The 19358-nt window shown below is 38.8% G+C and overlaps 1 protein-coding gene across 5 annotated transcripts in view; it reads left to right on the top strand.

Annotated features, from left to right (window-relative positions):
- ROBO1 (roundabout guidance receptor 1) overlaps nucleotides 1-19358 on the top strand; it is a 1030664-nt gene that overhangs the window by 927817 nt on the left and 83489 nt on the right. For all 5 annotated transcript variants that reach the window (XM_075117735.1, XM_075117733.1, XM_048868853.2 and 2 more), the window contains one exon: nucleotides 17702-17826. In XM_075117735.1, coding sequence (XP_074973836.1) covers nucleotides 17702-17826 — 125 coding nt within the window. The remainder of the gene's footprint in view (nucleotides 1-17701; nucleotides 17827-19358) is intronic.

Below are 19358 nucleotides of genomic sequence, written 5' to 3'. Positions count from 1 at the left end.
GAATAGGCCCATAACCTAGGCCCTGATATGGCAAAGTTCTTAAGCATATGCATAGGTCCATCTATATTCAGTAAAGCACTTAAACACATGCTTCAGTCACATTTACTTCATGGGATTTAAGCACATGCTTCAAGTGAATTGTGTTTAATTGCTTCTCTTAATCAGTACAGCAAGAGTAAGAAAATTGAAATAAGTATAACAGAACGACCCTTTGTATTGGCATATTCACAACCAGTAGAGCCAGTGGAAGTGACACTGAAACAAAGTAAGTGGAGACCTACATAAGAGGGTGTGACTGCACAGGCTTCTGCCTTCTTACTACCTGGATGTCCCAACTAGGGATGGGTGTGACTACCTTTTAGATGCTTTTTTTATTCCACACACATACATCCAAGATCAAATCTGATTAGGTTTTGATCCCCTGCCTGTGCTTGGTGTTCCAGGGGACCATATCTGGCATTCTGGGAGACCATAATTACATTTTCAGCAGTTACCCAAACCATTTCCATCAGTTCCTTTAATCATCACTTTGATTCATCAATACAGCTGTTGGAAAAAGACTCTCAAATTCTGTTATTTGTTCATTTGTGGTTTACTGGGTTATCACAAGACACATAGCTGAATTATCACAAGATACATATTACTAGATTTCATAACCTTAGGTCAAGCATATATCATTCATGCTATCTTATGGTAATTGCATTCTTTACTATACTTTTACTTTTTTATAGCCAGCCTGTTTTCAATACTGGTATATATACGTACACTGTGGTTTCCGTACTTGCATTATAACCTTCATTATTATTTCTACAAGCATGCTTATCAAATAGATTTTTTTTAACCCAAAACTAGAGATCCTTCAAGATCAGGTCAGGGGTCAATGGTCAACACTCCACATGTAATTTCCATAATACATTGCACATCATTAATGTGACACTGGCTTTCAGTAGAGACTTTGCATGGCCCCTTTTGGTGAATTAAGGAGATCCCTGTACCCCTGGGAACCCTTGTACCTCTGCAGTTGGCATCAAGAGGTCTTTGGATTACAGTCTCATATATCCGAAACAAGGATCCTTTGCATACTCATGTGTATCAGGTTTCTTTAGTCTCAGATGCACCCCAGAATCCTGTGCGCTCGTCACAGAGCATCAGCTTTGAAGAACAAGTGCAAAGGATTCTAGAATACTAGTAAAGGTACTCAGTGTTGACGACTGGGCAGGAACAACGATACTATTCTGGAGGAGTATGTGACTCTAGCAGCTCTGTAAGGTTGGTTAGATCAGGGATCCATTGTGTTTTTGCTTGTAGTGGCAGTTCACTTGAGGCTAACTATGATCCATGCTTCTATGCAAGGGTGATAGTGACCAAAACCTTTAGATAAACTGGGAGCCAGAGTTTTAATAAGATAGGGAGAAGCATCTTTGCTTTGTAGTCTCTCTCCCCCCTCGCCCCCCCATTGGTCCAAAATAGGTCAAGTTTAAACCTCAAGGAATGCTGCAAAAAAATCATCATTTTGATAGGGATTTTGGAGGGGGCAGAGGACACAAGGAGTTTGCTGCTTTATTTATCAAATGAGATGTTCATTTTTATGCAGTTTGGGGTGATACTGAGTTTCATTGTAAATACAGTTCCTGTGAGGGTATCTCCAGCTCATGAGTTAAAATAAAAATAAATAAAATTCTGATTTTTTTCATGTGGCTTTAAAAATAGTGTGATATTTCGAACACACTATTGACATTAGAGAAGGACCCAAACAAATCCCTGGATCTTAACACCCTTGAATTTTGAAGTTGGGTTCCTGATTTGGATCTAATCGTCCTGATTTGAGTCCCTAATTCAAATGTATTTTTCCTTTTGAAAGCAGATTTTTTTTTTATTCCTAGAACTCTTAGGTCATATCCTGCCTATAATTCCCAATCAAAACACAGACAAAATAGTCAGCCACAAGTGAGTGTCCTGTAAAATGTAGTGATTCTTTATTAACAAATTTGTGAAAAGACAAATGAGGGAAAGCACCACTTGTGGTTTTATAGCTTAAGGAACAGCCATTTTACCCTTAATGACTGCCATAACTATGACAGCACTTGAGATTTCTATCAGTGATCTGTTGCCTCCACTATTTCAAGTGAACTGATATAAATCTTGAGAGAGACAAGGTGGGTGAGGTAATATCTTTTATTGGACCAACTTCTGTTGGTGAGAGAGACAAGCTTTCAAGCTTACACAGAGCTCTTCAAATCCATTTAACATAGCTTAATAAGTAACCATTCCTAATTTTTAAAAAATTGCATTTTTGAATTGGGGCTTTAAGAAATTATGATCTATGATATTCTCAAACTTTTTCATGTTGTGACCCACATTTTAATAGATTATTTAATTAATTATCTACCCTACAATTCATGATCTTCTGGACCAGTTCCCTCTCAGTAGTAACTGCACAACATCTCATGATAGCTACAGCAAATGCTTACAGGGAAAAAGTATTGTTAGAAAAGCGTTTTTTTGTTTGTTTGTTTTTTTTAATGTCAAGTCTCTGAATCCAAGTTAGCTACTGGAAACAGCGAAGGAAACCAGCTGCCTCTTAGGAAATCATTCCAAGTGCTGTGGACCAGCGGTGGTCCAAAGAAGTATTATATTAAAAATATTTTAAAGCTAGGAGTTTTCAACTTGCCGATTTTTTTCATCAGTGCTGTAAAAAACATGAAAACAATGGCTTTTAATCACCAACTAAAGAATATTTATATAAATAGAGCTATTGAAGACTATTTTTCTAATAGCTGTAATTTCCTAAGCCTTACGGTTAGGAAAAAAATTGATAACTGATGTAATAGTCTTCATTGTTGCAGACTTTGTTTTGTTGCTCTTATTCTAAAGCTAGTGTTTAAATAATTTAATCAGAATGGATGAAAATATAATTTTACAATTCTCAATTTGCTCAATTTTTCTTCTGTTGGGGGATTTTTGTGTGTATGTGTGAAATTGGTTAATAATGGGGTGACAATATTATCCAGTGGTTGGTTGGATCATAAACAGGTGTGTATATTTTATGTTGATTGTGAAATATCCTTGGATTATATGAAATTATGCTAAACACCAATATAAAGGTAATCTTTACTTTTCTGCTTTGTGTTCGACTCCTGATTTGTTTTTTACAGAAGATCTACAACAGTGTTTCTCAAATGTGGCCACCATGGCTGCATGCAGCCACCAGGGGCTTTTCTTGTGGCCACAGCCTCCTGGGCAGTGACTGGGGGTGGGTGGGGCGGAGCACCATCAGGGGGTGGGTCCTGCCCCCCTCTGGATCCACAAACGCCAGAGGCAGCCAGTGAGTTCCCCACCTTCCTGGGGTGGTGAGGCTCGGACTTCAGGCCTCCGCCGTGGAGTGGTGGGCAGCAGGCTCCAGTCATAGGGCTTCGGGCTCTAGCCCTGGACTGGGCCGCGGGGCGGGCCCTGAGTTTACACTCCCCCACATGTTGCCCTTGGCCCCCGCTGCTGTCTCCCTACCCACTTCCCCATCCAGGGCTTAATTTGTCCTCTGGCTCGCCAAGGCTGAATAAATCTGCTGTGAAAATTGATATTTGTCCATTTACTAATATCAGTTTTAATAGCCTTCCAGCTAGCTAGTAAGTCTGCTGCTCTGAAAATTGATATTAACAAACATATAAATGTTTACTTTTCACAGCAGCAGATTTACTAGCTAGCAAGTCTTTTGGGTTTTTTTTGTTTGTTTGCTTGTTTTTAAAGAAACCACAGCACAAAAACACAAGAATGTGCAAAGTACCGTATTTGTGTTTCTGTTGTCTGGGTACACCACAAGAAGGACAGGAGACTTGTTACGGGCTTTAATCAGGCCGCGACTTTATTATATAGATGTCTGGGACTACCTGACAGATAAAGTGTACAGTGGAGGCAAATCCATGTTTATTCAAATCAGTTCTTCAGGGCTTCCACCAGCCCCCATTTGTTTCCATCCAGGTCCCCCAGCCGACCCATGGCTTGGCCCTTATCATCCACCACCTTCGTAAGAGGGTTAAGGAGGGCTATGAGAACGGTGGGCGGGTTGGCCCCCTGCCGTACCAATCAGCGGAGTCCCTAACACCTTCCCCCATTCTGTTCCTTTATCCAGTACCTCCTTTTAAGTCCTTTACCAGGCCATTTATCTGGTCACTGGCTGTCCTCCCTACGGAGTACCTGCACTGAACATCCGCCCAACCTTACAAAACTTAGACACCATGTGTTAAACTTAGACACCATGTGTGCTAACTGGTGACAAATGCTGACTTTTCAACAGTAAACACTGCACTCTTACGTTGTTTTGCTAAGGAGCAGGTTTACTATACCATTTTGCTACTGGTGTGTTTGGGCATTAAAATTCTCTTTCATTATGTGTTGAATAATAGCTAGGGAAGTTAGAGGGACAAATTAAGGATAAATACAGTACTCTTAAAAGTCTTCATAGGGCAAGCTACAGCATGTAACTAGGCACTATGTCATGATCCTCCAGTGCAAGAAAAATCTTGTTGCTGCAGGCCTGAATGACGCACACTGCACATGTAAATTCTGCTTCTTGCAGGAGCAATATACTTACTTCTATTGGTATCCTCTTCTATTTGCTGTGAATGACTGCAAAGGTACTCCCAAGATTGTAGTCCAAACATTTTCCTTCTCTTTGTGGCACATGCCCCATCAGCCATGCACAATATATCCTACAAGATTCATTTGCCACTGCGTGATACTACTGAGGCTTACATCATGCATCCTGCTGCTTCTCTTTCTCTTACTGGGTACCCCTGCTTCTCAGTGCGAATATGATGGGCTTTCTGCTCTCATTCCATATTTCAAAGGCAGGTATGATCCTTTTTGTATTGGCTTTTCTCCAAGCTAACTGCCAGCTCTCCCTGATGGCACTACAGGAGGGTCTACGGCATGTTGAAAGCCCGGGCTTCTGTCACTATGCAAATCAAGAGGTTCCGCAGAGTTGTCTCCATGAATTCTCCTTTCTGGGAAGTATTTTATGGCCTGTCTCTTCCCCTCCTTCCAGCCTACCAGTAGTTTAAGTACAGAGGGGGTCCTTTGACAGGAATTAAGGGAAAACATTGAGTTCCTAAGTGTTAGCACTCAATGCTGCCACTTTCTGAAATGCAGCTCAGTAAATCCAGGGCAGAAGTTCTGACCAGGCTAAGTTGATATATCCTGGAAACAGAGCAGTAGTAACTAAATCAAAGGGTTTTCTCTGCCCAAAGATGTGGTTCCTTCCCTGAGCAGCTCTTTTCTACCACGACCAACAGGAAAATAGCCAAGTTTTGTTGCTGATTCTGGCGTAACCAGGCTGGTTAATTCCAGATTCTTATATTTGTGTCACTTTTTACTATCTGTAATTAGAAGTTCCTGATAGTTCATGATTTGTTTTATGGGTTTAAAAGCCAAAACAACTTTGCAGTAGGTCTGCCATATGTGAACTCCGTTTTTTAATTTTTACCGATAGCAATGTTGGGTTTTTTTAATTCAGATCTCTTTAAAATTGTATCTGTTTCACTTAACAGTATTCCTTACCAGGTAACACAAACAACATTTTCTAAGGTTCAAACATTATTTCATGGTAGTGATTTACTTTCCTTCCTTTTTACTGAGTGTCTGTAGCCATTGATCATGGAGTCTTCCCCTGCTCTTTCCAAATAGCTTTAATGTATTGTCAGCATAAGGTTTCCATTTGTTAATCCGTAATTGTACAGTTTAGTTTTAGCTTTTGCAAAGGAGCCCGAACAGATTTTCTTCTGAAAGACAGAGAACATTTTCTATGGGTTTTAAATAATCTTTCCTAAGAAAAGAACTGTGGTGCCAAAACCAGATGACTGAGGAAAATTCAGAGTCCATTATCTCTTTAAAAAAAAACAAAAACATTTTAGACAGTTCCTAGGAGTTGTTCCAACTGCATTAGGCTATCATCACATCTTTTATACTCTTATTCAGTAGGCTTATTTACAGTTTCTGACTGGCTTTTTTTTTAAGGCATTAGTATTTACTTAGATTGTAATAGTAGCTAGGTCCTTTCGAAACACAGCAGAATACATAGTTCCTGCTCTGAGCTGTGCAGAACTAAAAAAAAATGCTTCATTTATGGCATTGCTTCTGTTTTGAAATGAATGGAGTGTAAATCTGGGGTAACACAGTGGGGATTCATGTCCTATCTGTGCTCCCTAAATTGTCACTGGTTTATAAAATGTTTTCTGCTAGAAATCTCTAATATGCCTATTTTTTGTCTTTTCTTTGGGAGAGAAACAGGTTGAAGGACTAGATTATCTCAAATATCCACACACTAACACACACACCCTCCATAGTTCAGAGATTCTCCAAGGGGGTTTATATCACCCCCAGGCAATGACTACAGAACTTATAAACATTTTAAACGGAAAATCGTGCATGTTTTAACCTGAGAAGTGCTGACTTTTAGAAGCACACAGCAGGTGGTCTCTCTCATTTTTTTTCTTAGTTTGTAATGAAAACCTTTTTAATCAACTTTTTTATTTCATAGTTGGTTTCAGTAAAGTCTACCATAGAGACAAGTAGTTTGAGTAAGTTTCTTTCTCACCCTCCTCCCACAAAAGGCCACTTCACTGCAGTATTTTTCACCTGAATAGCATTCTTCATCTGAGGATCTCAAAATACTTTAAAAGTAACCTTCACAACTCCATATAAGGCAGATATTAATACAATGCTGATTTTACAAATGAGACACAGTCACACAATGGGGATGGGGCCAGATTTTAGTGCCCTGCACCCCCAGTTTAGAGGCCAGCTTTTCCAGGGCATCTATATGAAGTGACCAGATTTTTAAAAGAGCTCAGCAGCCAGTAACTACCATTGAAAACAAAATAGGGAGATTTAAATGATATGTCAGCCTTGTGCTGGTGTGTATTTCCTGTGCCAACTAAAAAGGCTGGTGACATCTTGGCGGTAACACCAACACAGAATTGTTTGTCACATGCATCACGGAGCTCCAGCTGCAAGTGTGTCTGCTGCTCAATGAAACGCGGAAAACAGTTATGAGTTTGAATCTTTGCTATTTAAATTGACCTCTTGTTACTTGTGGCTTCAGAGGTGATGCTGCTAAACTATCACAATATATGTGGTGATGACATACCGTGCAGTTTTGATAACATGTCCTAATAACCTACCCACACATGCATATTTCACACCATATTTGCAACCAGCTCTAGGCATAATTAAATTTTCAGCATTGAATTTGGACCAGTACAGTACCTGTCTTTCCCAAATGGTAGCATCAAACTTTTGCTTACCCCGCCCACTTCCTGTGAGACTGTGCTACTTTTCTGAGATGTCTCGATTACAGCACAATCTGTGCGTATTGTGGGAGTAGCACTTTCAGGTGGAGCAGAGAATTCCAACCAATCCACTTTGGAGAGACCTATTCAAATGTCCATCTAGGAAGAGAATTTGACTAGTTAAGGTGTATTTATAACTTGAATGATATATGTTAACGATCTTGACAGCTACTTTTCAGTGGCATTTCATAGAATCATAGAATATCAGGGTCGGAAAGGACCTCAGGAGGTCATCTAGTCCAACCCCTTGCTCAAAGCAGGACCGATCCCCAACTAAATCATCCCAACCAGGGCTTTGTCAAGCCTGACCTTAAAAACTTCTAGGGAAGGAGATTCCACCACCTCCCTAGGTAATGCATTCCAGTGTTTCACCACTCTCGTCGTGAAAAAGTTTTTCCTAATATCCAACCTAAATCTCCCCCACTGCAACTTGAGACCATTACTCCTTGTTCTGTCATCTGCTACCACTAAGAACAGTCTAGATCCATCCTCTTTGGAACCCCCTTTCAGGTAGTTCAAAGCAGCTGTCAAATCCCCCCTCATTCTTCTCTTCTGAAGACTAAACTTCCCCAGTTCCCTCAGCCTCTCCTCATAACTCATGTGTTCCAGTCCCCTAATCATTTTTGTTGCCCTCCGCTGGACTCTTTCCAATTTTTCCACATCCTTCTTGTAGTGTAGGGCCCAAAACTGGACACAGTACTCCAGATGAGGCCTCACCAATGTCGAATAGAGGGGAACGATCACGTCCCTCGATCTGCTGGCAATGCCCCTACTTATACGTATCAAAATGCCATTGGCCTTCTTGGCAACAAGGGCACACTGTTGACTCATATCCAACTTCTCGTCCACTGTAACCCCTAGGTCCTTTTCTGCAGAACTGCTGCCGAGCCATTCGGTCCCTAGTCTGTAGCGGTGCATTGGATTCTTCCGTCTGAAGTGCAGGACTCTGCACTTGTCCTTGTTGAATCTCATCAGATTTCTTTTGGCCCAATCCTCCAATTTGTCTAGGTCCCTCTGTATCCTATCCCTACCCTCCAGCGTATCTACCACTCCTTCCAGTTTAGCGTCACTTCCTTTTTTTTTTTCTTGCTGTGCATTTGAAGCATTATTGTTGAAATTGTTGGGGATTCCACCACTTCCCTCAGGCGGCTGTACTGTGCTACTAGATCTTACTCTGACAAAGATTTTTTTCTGATGGTGACTACTTATATCCAATATTATTATGCTAAATAATCCCCCTCTTTCTCTCCTTGGTCTTTATCCTCTGTCTTTCTTTCAGATTGCTATCCATCTTAGTCAGCACGTAAGATGCAGTTCATAGCAATTACATGTAGTTTCTCTATATAGAATTACATGTAGTTTCTCTATATAACCAAGATAACTTGTTCACTTTAGCTCACTTAAACACTTTAGCTCACAATATGAAACATGAGGAAGTATTCAAATCTTCATAAGTATAATTACATATAATCATTTCTCTAGAAGGAACTGGAATCACAAACACCATGTTAATTTAAGAAAGATATTACAAAGAAATGTGAAAACTCCTGCTGAACCACATACTTGTATGTGTACCACCCATATGGATCTAGACTGTGATACTCTTACTCACAATGAGTAGCACCTTACCACACAAGGCACTCCATTGAAGTCAATGGGACTATTTATTGTGCAAGTTATTGTTCTTGGTGAGTAAGGGTATCCAATCAGGCCTTAAATGAAGATAATTTCTAACAGAATATTTGAAAAAAAGGTCAAATTATGTATGTATCTGAATAGCAATAAGCAGCAGTTGAAAATAGCATTTCTACATGGAGCCCAAAGAACAAGGGTGAAAAGGGATACCCTAATTCTTCTGTAATGTACCTAGTATTATTTTCGTATATTCTTCCTAGTTGTGGTATACACACAGATGAATGGCAGTATTTAAATTTTTTAGAGCGGGAAATGTTGGTAGTCTTTTATTGCTCTGTAGAAAATGATACTTTACACAAACGACTGCATGAGAAATGGTCAATCTTGAAGACACTAAGGGTTTCAAATTGCCTTGATAAGATCAGAGCAACTTACAAAGAGAAACCACTGGAGAAAAGGATACAGCACATTGACTTAGACTACCTTTTTTAAGAATACATGTTTTAAAAAATGCAAGCAAAACAACTACGCAGTATCGGCAATCAGTTTGTAAAAAGGAAATGTTATGCTATTTACATACCGGAGTCTGTATAATTTAATTATTTAATTATTTTTTAGTTAAAAATAAAAAGTGTGTAATTATATTGGACTGTTTAGTGATGTCAGGTTTGGAACATATTTCTGTGGGGTTGAAGCCCTTTTATGAGTAGTTACTTTAAAAGTAGTGGAAGGCCCCCTCGATTTTCCAAAAGAATTAGCGTTCAAGGCTCGATCAGCTCATTAAGCACTGACAACCCATCACACAGACTTTTCTATGCCCTTTAGTCCATCATTCCAGTAGTTGCTGCTGCTGTTTGGATTACCATGGGAGCCCTAGTCATGGACCACACAGTGTAGCACACTGGGAAGAACTGGGGGATCAGAAGTTTGCAACACACCCATCATACTGCAACACTTTCTTTTCAGAGAACTTGCTCCCCTTGGCCAGCTCTGCAGCTTCTCCACTATGTCCATTTCTTGTCTTCTCTCTGACTGGCCTACTGCATCTTAAATGCTCTGTGCCTGCTCCATTGCCTGTCACCCTACCTATCTACTTCTCCTTCCCAACCTACCTGTCTGCTCCACTCCAACATACATAAACATACAGCTGCCACTAGCATCCCATCTCCCATCAGTCTCTGTCCCTGTAGGCTTGTCCAACCTCTGTTGTTTCTCACTTGAAAGAGGATTAGTGTGGCATAAAGTTAGTTCTTTATTTGATATTTAGAGGATATATAAAATCTGGGCAACATTCTGAAAATATTTTTTTCCCCTGCAACAGAAGTGGAAACCCCATTACCAGTCACTTGAAATTTTGACAGGCATTTACGAGTAAATACTAGTTCATTTAAAACTTCTTGGATTAAAGTTTTTTAGAAGCCGTACATAAATGAAGATTACAATTATTTGATTCCTATTGTATAAATTATATAGTTTTGAATCTTTTATATTAGCATATATAGTGCAATAGAAGAGAAGTGTCAAGAAGGTGATGAAGAAATAAAGATTTAAGTATCCATAAGTCTAAAGTTTTAGAATGGATTTTATTTGAAAGATCAAAAAAAAAAACCCCAAAAAACCCTCAGAGCTCTGATCAAATAAATTCAACTTGCCTCAGCTGAATAGCAAGGTACCTTCTGAGAACCTGGCACTAATTCACAAACAGTAATAGTTATACTGATAATTAATGAATAAGTAGTATGTTAATACATGGCACTTCTTTAGTGCCTTCCAGCATGAAATCTCAACAGCACATTATAAATATAAATGAACAAAGTTTCTTATCACCTTAGTCCTTTGTTTTGTGAGGTAGATAAGTATTATCACAATTTTCTGGAATGAGAAACTGAGGCACATGAAGATTGTGACTTGTCCAAGTCCTGATTGGGAAGTAAAGCCAAGCCAGTAACTGAGATTACCTAACTCCATGTCTTGAGCTATAACTTTTAAAATCAGACTAAAGACAATCAAACATTAGATCTACGTTTGCGTACACTTCTGTGGGGAAAATAACGTGCTATTTAGAAATGCAGGCACTACATCTGTGTATTTGAAGCTATTCTTGATCACATTTATACATCTGTCAAGCACAATAGTTGTTTCTCTGACATCCACAACTTGTACTTGTATGCAGCATTGGGGTGGGAACTAGCAAACTCCTGCTCTAGTGAGTAGACTTATTGACATCAATAGTCCCAATGAGACAGATAGGATTGATGGCATGAGTAAAGTATTAAAAGATTGTCATTAATCAGTAAATCACTTTGTTCACCATTTTTTGTTCATTTCTCTCACTGTAAATCTCACATTTTAAGAAAATAATTGTAACAGCAATAATGTTGCTACCTCTTTGTATTTAACTTTTAAATGCACAATTCTGTTGCAATGTGAACTTAATGCTTAAAAGACAGTGTTTACTTGAAAGTGAGTTAGTTTCAAAAATGTTAAAAAAAAGCTTTAGGTACCACACCTCTTCCTGAGTCTCTTTGCCAGTTTTTGTGGTTTCGCAGTAACATTTTTCCTATTTAGACACTAGTGTTTTCTTACCCTTGTTGATATGTGAAAAATCATCACAGACATAGTGGAAACTGACTCATTGAAAGCTATACGCAAAGTGCTGTCAAATGCAAAACTGTAATAATAAAAATATCTTTTCTCACTTCTCTTCAGTTATAACAACTTTAACTATCAAGAGAAGACTAATAAAGCTTAGGAGTCCAATTTTTTTTAAGCTCATGATGCCTCTTTAACAGACTTGCTTATATTTTTGATATGAAACTCACCCTTTGCCCTCACCACAAATTTGTAGCTGACATGATGCCCTGTTTCTAGAGGGATTTATTTTCATACATTAGTATCCCCTGTGTTTTTACAGGTGGGCAAAAACCTTCAGTTGCTTGATGGAGTTATTTTTGACATACAATAACAAAATCCTCTTGTAAAAAAAAGTTGGAATGTCAGCACTTATAAATTAACTTGATTTTTGGGAATGTAATTGACCAACCAAGACAGATGTGTATCTGTTGGAGGTTTCAGATGAATTTTACTGTGGAGAGCTTGATGGCTGGAGCAGGCACTGGGCCTGGCAAGGAACAGGCCATTCTGCCCTTACCTTATACACATCACTGCTTGGTTTTAGTCCCAATCTCCCTCCTTTTCTTGGAGCCACTCCTCTTCCTGTGAGCGAGAGCTAAACTTTTCTCCTTTTTGGTATTTCTGAAGAAACAGAAAAGTGGTACTTCAGAGTGAGTTCCAAAGTGCAAGAATTTAAAGAACATTCATTTGAATTCTGTTCTTTTCTTTTATCACGGTCTTCTGATGTGGGATACGAGTTGTTGGGTGGTTTTACTAGACATCCTCTGAAAATTCCAGAATGTGTCAGATCGTATTTTCACATGCTTTGGGCAGAGAGCTGTTCTGTTGAGAAAGAGTGATGCTGTGTAGTGTAGTACAATCAAGAGTAACCTGAAGTTCGGCTTTTGAGATGAGGAGTGGAGCTGCATCCCAAACCCAGTAGGCCATCAGTTGGCCACTTCTGCCATAATGACCTCACCACACATGAAGCTGGTGCAGGGGGGTGAGAGGAAGGCATTGTATGGCTTGCTGGAGGAAGGTATGTACCTCTTTAAGGGCTACAGAGGCACGGAGTGAGTTTGCAGCAGCCACAGAGCAAGTCAGTGTGAGGATGCTGACTGATCCACCCAGCTGACTGGAAGAGAGGGGAGTTTATATAAGTACATGTCAGGCAGGAAAAGTTCTCTTTTACCAGGACCAAGTGGAGCAGCATCCACCCTCCCACCCATGGAAGTGGTGAAATACCAGGTTGGTCAGGATCCCCTGTGGGCACTGCACTAGTCATTCCTTTCTCAAGGGCCTGGGAAGGAATTTTTCCCTCACTGACAGATTTACCTAGGCAAAGTGGGTATTTTTTTTTCACCTTCCCCACAGCAGGATCAGAGGTTTTTTAGTTGGAAGCAAACACAGGAGTTAGGCTATGATGTCGCAACTCAGTATGTTGACATGGGGAAGATAATCAGTGCAAGTACTCCATAGAGAAGGGATACAGTGATCAGATACATGGATTGTAGAGGATTTAAAGGAGGTATCTGTTAAAGGAGTGGAAATGGGGAGAGGGGGTTGGTGCTCTTATGATTGGTATAGCAGGGAGCCAACACCCCCTTCCTTATTTCAGCCCTCCTTAGCTGTAATTTGACGGGGGTGGGTTGTAAGATCCCAGCAGCGGGTGGGCTGGGGACCAGGATGGGAAAGGAAGAGAGCTGACTGAAGCCCCCTGGGTATATATTGAAATGATCAAGGAATTACGTGCATTGTACACTTTTATCTTCTGGGTACTTACTCCCATATAGTTAATAATAAAGTTGCAACCTAATTAAACCACATCTAGTGTCTCTTCTTCTCCTCCTGGTATAACCAGACAAACCATTTATTTGCCTGTATAATGTGAACAGGATTATTTTTGTTGTTTACCTTTTGTGAACCCAAATATTAACGTGAAAACTACCATTCAGCTTATTTTCGCAAAATTGAAAATAAAAACTTGAAAACCTCAGTTCACACACCTCTCTTCATCTCTCTTCCACACCCCCTCCTAAAATGGTTATTCCTACTTATTTGCAATGTATGCTGTATTTCATCCAGTTTTGTTATATTCAGTTACAGCTTCCTGGCTATACCCTGGTCCAAAAGAGATACTGTTTGAATATGGTCTTATAACTGCATATTATGTCTACTTATTTTTCGTAGCACACCTGCAGTCCACAATATGTTCCATTTATTTGAGCAGTAAGCCCATGATTCCCATGCCTAATGAATTTTGACAGGCTGAATATTACTAGTTTCTTCAGTATGTTTCATCGGAGGATGGCATATTGCAGGTGTTTACTAGCTCATTATGAAAGTGTACTCATGCTTAACAGTAGTTATTTTTACTCTCTGTAAAAGGGTAAAACCAGATGAGAGTGTTGAAGGAATTGTGACTATATATATATTTTATATTTTTTTTAAAAAGGATATATATAAAAAGGCCTTGACATGTATTGAAGATAATGCAATTATTCATTTTATAACAATTACTTTGTTTGATTTGAGTCTTTTGTTGTTGTTTTGTTGTTTTTGTTTGGCTTTTGAAATGCCCAATTTTTTCTTTTAGAATACATCAGTAAATCAATTACTTGGTATTGGAGTTCCCCATAACATGCTTACTCTTTAATAAGTAAAACTAATCAGCCAGGCACTATACAATTTCTAGGATTACGATAATTTTCAAATATGAACAAAAAATCCATGTATGTGTTTCACATAATTGGCTGTTGATATCCATATTATTTTACATTAACTCTGTGCTTTGAATATGTTGATAAGTTGATAAAATGAGGGAAAAAGAGTAACAAGTGGGCTTTTTTGTATCTGTTTTGATTATCACATTATGTGCCATTTAGTTCACTTGCAGAATTTTAGACTGAGAATTATGATTCTGATGCATGCAGTCATTATATCTAAGCTGCAAATTGGGACAAAACATGCCACTGATTTTTAAGCAGAACTCCCTATTAATAGACATTAGGTTTATAAAAGCCTTTCCCAGCTGTAGATCTCAATGTGCGGTAGAAAGGATAAGTATCCATATTTGCATTTTTGCTGATGAGGTAATTGAGAATTGAACCAACCTACTCAAGGCCATACAGAAGTTTAGTGGCAGAGCTCAGAGTAGAACCCATGTCTCGTGATTCATAGTTTACTTTAGTTTAGTTTCCTATCCATTTTACCAGGCAGCCTCCCCTTAAAAAGTTGATGGGGAATCCTGCTTAAAAATCAATGGGATAGCATAGATTTTGCATATTTATTCATATATCAGAATATATTTGTGCTTTCTAAGGTCCTGTTACTTTTCTTTTGTTTTACTTTTTGTTTAGTTTTGTTTGTTTAATTTTATTTATTCCATGTTTTCTTTCTGTTTTGTTTTGTTTTTAGTTGTGTCTGGTAAGTTGAAATTTTATTGGCCATCTTCTAATCACCGTATCACTGTGACTGGAACTTCTCTTACCCTTTCCATCCATACCCTTCCATGTCCTTCAACCAATCAACTTCCATGTTTCACTTGTTATTGACAAGACAGACTGCACAGAATAGATTCTGCATGAAGTATGGGTAACTTTTTGGCAAAGAGCAAAGGTAATGGGTTGCTAACTTTTTGTCTGTTTTTAAATAATGTACAAGCTGATTCCTGATTTCATTCCCCCCTATTACTACACAAGTCATACTTAATGTTTCCTGTATAATCAATTCAATTTAGTTTAAAGATTCCAAGGACAGTAGAAGTTATTTTTCCTTAGTAGCTAACGGCTGCAGCGTCCTATAAAGATAAATATTCATGACATGCCACGCATGTACATTTTACCCTAGTTAAGAAAGCAAACTTAAATTAATATTTTGTAAAGTGTTTTAATTTTTTTTTTAATTTTTCCAGTGAAGGAACACTGCGAGTGGGATTTCCACAAGCACTCAGCTGCACTCTAACTCTATTCCCATTGAAGGCATTAGGAGTTTTGCTATTTACTTTCATGGGAGTAGAATTGAAAGAACACCGCAAGTGCTTTTGGAAATCACACTGTAAATGACTGACCAACTGACTTTTCCCTTCTTCTCCCTCCATCTGCACAGTACTCCCTGAACAACTCTCCTCATAAGTTGAAATACAAGGACCCCACTGCCTCTTTGATGGGCACCATTGTAGTCCTTCCTTTATAATTATGTAAGCTCTCAAACACTATGTGTCCTAGTGCAGCAGAATATAATTTAGAAACCCAGGGTTCTACTCTGTGTGGCATTGTGCCAACATCCATTAAAGAGGCAGTGAGGCCCTAAATATACCTTTATAGTAAGGAGGGTTAGTGCAGAGGATGGGAACCCAACAGGCAGGATAGGGAGACTGGAAAACTATAAGCAAGCACCCCCTAAAACTAGTTTCCTAATCTTTCCCCACAGCCCAGTGGCAAACTCCGTTTCCCAATCTACTTGCAATACTAAATTAAATCCCCTCTGTAGATGTCAAAAATCCTCCAGAACCCCCGTTTCATGATATTAAATGTATCCAGGTTTTCTGTTTTAAAGGTATGGTGATCACTATGAGTCTATTATTATTTCTATTACTGGGACATCTATGTGGGGCTTTACCTTTTATAGCTTCTTAGTTAGGTCATTCAACCAATGTTAACATTTGTGTCCAAGTATAAATCACCCCAAAATTTTGCTTATAAATTCTGAAAAGGAACATTTGGTGTTTATTCTGATCTAAATAGGGAGCATAGTCATAGAATAGATAAATGGATAACTGAAAATATTGACCTGGATTAACAAAGAAAACAAATTGTCCAGAAGGGACGTTTCGCATCCATGGGTTTCATCTAGATATTCACAGTTGTTTTAGTCACAGAATATATTTTAAGCTGCACCACCTAAGTGACATGAGTAATTTAAGGTGTTTTAAGTGAAGAAAAAGCACTCAAAGAAAAGAATATAAAATTGTTAAAATGTCCGATTCAAAGCATTCACTTCACTCTGAACTCAGACAAGAGGGGAGAATAATTAATGCTTTAGACAGCTGATGAGAAATGAATTTGAAAAATGTAAACAGTAAGTGAAAGGACTTTTCATTTAATGCAAATTTTTCCAGGTGTAAGACGACACCACCTAACAGACTTTATATTCTATTTTTTCTGGGCTAACCTCATCAGTGTATCTAATGCTGTCAAGTGCTCTAACTTATTTTTAATGTAGCTGACATAATTTTTGACATTCTGTTTACTACTAGTTGAAGAGGCCATTTAAGTCGGTGTAAATCAAACAGTTTGGACAATGCTGGCAGCATTTATAATGTTAGAATGAGCAGATGTTTCAAATTTGTCTTCATTTACATATATATTTTATTTGAACATGCCCTTGCCTATGTAAATGGAGGAATTCAGCCCCACTGTTACTTTAAATTCATTCCTTTTCAATAATTGGATTGAAGGTTTTAAATGGTTATCATTTGCACAGTAGCATTTCTGGGGCCTTTGAGTTAAATTGAAAATTTTTGAGACCCTGACTTCATCAGATCATTCTTATAAAAGCAACTAAAGGTCGGTTTTTTTCTCCTGAGATTTCCTAAATCAAAGAGGGTGACTTTTGTATATGTAAACCTGAATGTACAGTTACTCCATAGCATTTAGTACAGAAGTGGACAAAGTGTGGCCTTTGAGCCGGATGCAGCCCAGAGATTTCTCCGTTGGGATCTGTGGCCCCTCTCCTCTGTTAAGACCTGATTGTGACCCCTGTGATCATGCTGGTGAATGCTTATTCATGCAACGCAGCTTGTTGAAGTCAATGAGACTTAAAACTCGCTTGGTTGGCTGAAAGCTCACAAACTTGAATAAGGAATGCACAATCAGGATCTTAATAGGGAGGAGCAGCACAAGAACAATCAATCTTGGGTCAAGATGAAGCACTGAATGTTGGGAGCTGCAGTCTCTTTGTGCCGCAGCTCCATAGTAAAGGTTGTTTATAACACACTACCTTTTTAAACAAATAAAATGTGGTGCTCAGGCACCAGCCAAGTTGCCACTTGGCTTTCAAGTGGGGTGAACTTTGGACTGCAGATTTTAGTGTATTTTTATCTCCCTCAGAACCTCCCCATTTTGTTGTGAAACCTCGTGACCAGGTGGCTGCATTGGGACGGACAGTGACTTTTCAATGCGAAGCAACTGGAAACCCTCAACCAGCCATCTTTTGGCGGAGGGAGGGAAGTCAGGTAAAGCCAACTTTCTTTTCTTGTTTCATGCCAGTTTCTTTAAGCAATAATGCCAGATAGAGGATGGCAGTTCCTGCAGTTGTTTACCCGCTGAAGATAACTGCTAAGCCTGCAAATGCTGGACCCCATCTGCATTATTGTAATACATCATGTGAGTTTAAAAATATTGTATGTTGTGTACTAAATGGAAAGGAAAACTGTGTTCTCCCTACTGGACTTGTCTTTTTCCTAAAATTTAAAGGTCAGTATAGTAACAAGCTGGAAAGGATGAGTACATTCTTAGTGTCCTGTTAGATTCACAGTTTTCATTAATTGTTTCACTATTGAGAAAAATGATGTAATATCTATAGAATAATTAGAGATGGGACCAAACCAAAACTCTGCATCCAAAAGTCCCAAGAATTTGGATCCTGGCCTAGCACTGTAGTTGGCTGAACCACAACATCATGTCCAAACACTAGCACATTTTGGAAAAAAAAATGGATCTGGGCTTTGTGGCTTGCGCTCATCCAGAAAAATAACCTGCCGTGTTTATGTATCTTTGGCTAACTCAAATGTGTACAGTACTGCAAGTTGCTTCCCCTCCCTGTGCTGCAGTTTCCCTGTCTGTAAAATGGGGGGTAAAGATACTGACCTACTCTGTAAAATGCTTTGAGATGAAGAAAAGTACAATATAAAAGATATCAGGGGGTAGCTGTGTTAGTCTGTATCCACAAAAACAACAAGGAGTCCGGTGGCACCTTAAAGACTAACAGATTTATTTGAGCATAAGCTTTTGTGGGTAAAAACCTCATTTCTATAGATAGTTATAAAAGATAGTTGTTGTTATTCAATGCCCTAACATATCATTTTTAGGGGGGACTTTCGAAGGGAACAAGTTGCATAAGGGATCATTTTCAGTGAAGATAGGGTATTTCTCATTTTTCTGTTACTGAGAGTATTGATTGATTCCTATTGCTCTTGGTGGGTAGTTACGCTTTTCTAAACAATAGTCAAAGTCAAACAGAGCTTGGGATAGGCTCCTTTCTTTCTATTTGTTAAATATCTATCAAACTAAATGATGTGACTAGACAAAAATTGAGCTGGTTATCTCTGGTGTTAGTTCGTGATATAAGTAGGCTGCTACACTGGGTGCATTTTTATGTATTGGTTTTTCGGGGGGGGGGGCTGTTAGTAGAGCTGTTGGTTTTTAATGCAAAACCTCTTGGTTTCACTGGGTCCCTTTTGACTTTACTGAGTGGCTAATAGTATGTAGCCGGAAATGGAGACGGAAAAGATTATTGACAAGTTTCTGCACTTGTATTGTAATTGAAGATTCTCTATCTTCTTTGTTTAGGCATTCTTAGGAAAAGCAAAATGTAGTCAGACAAGAGACAGCAATAAAAATAGTGTCCATAAAGTACAGAGAACTTCAAATATTTTCCCCTCAAAATGCTAAGCCATAGACAAAAATTTGAAACCGGTATTTGATGTAACGCATGTGTGTTATTTTGGTTTCAGCTCTGACTTTCATGGCCGCTGTTGGTACCATA

Source organism: Caretta caretta, chromosome 1 (genome assembly GCF_965140235.1).
Source record: "Caretta caretta isolate rCarCar2 chromosome 1, rCarCar1.hap1, whole genome shotgun sequence".
Taxonomy (NCBI): domain Eukaryota; kingdom Metazoa; phylum Chordata; order Testudines; family Cheloniidae; genus Caretta; species Caretta caretta.
The sequence above is the reverse complement of the archived record's forward strand: the minus strand, read 5'-3'. Positions and strand labels throughout refer to the sequence as shown.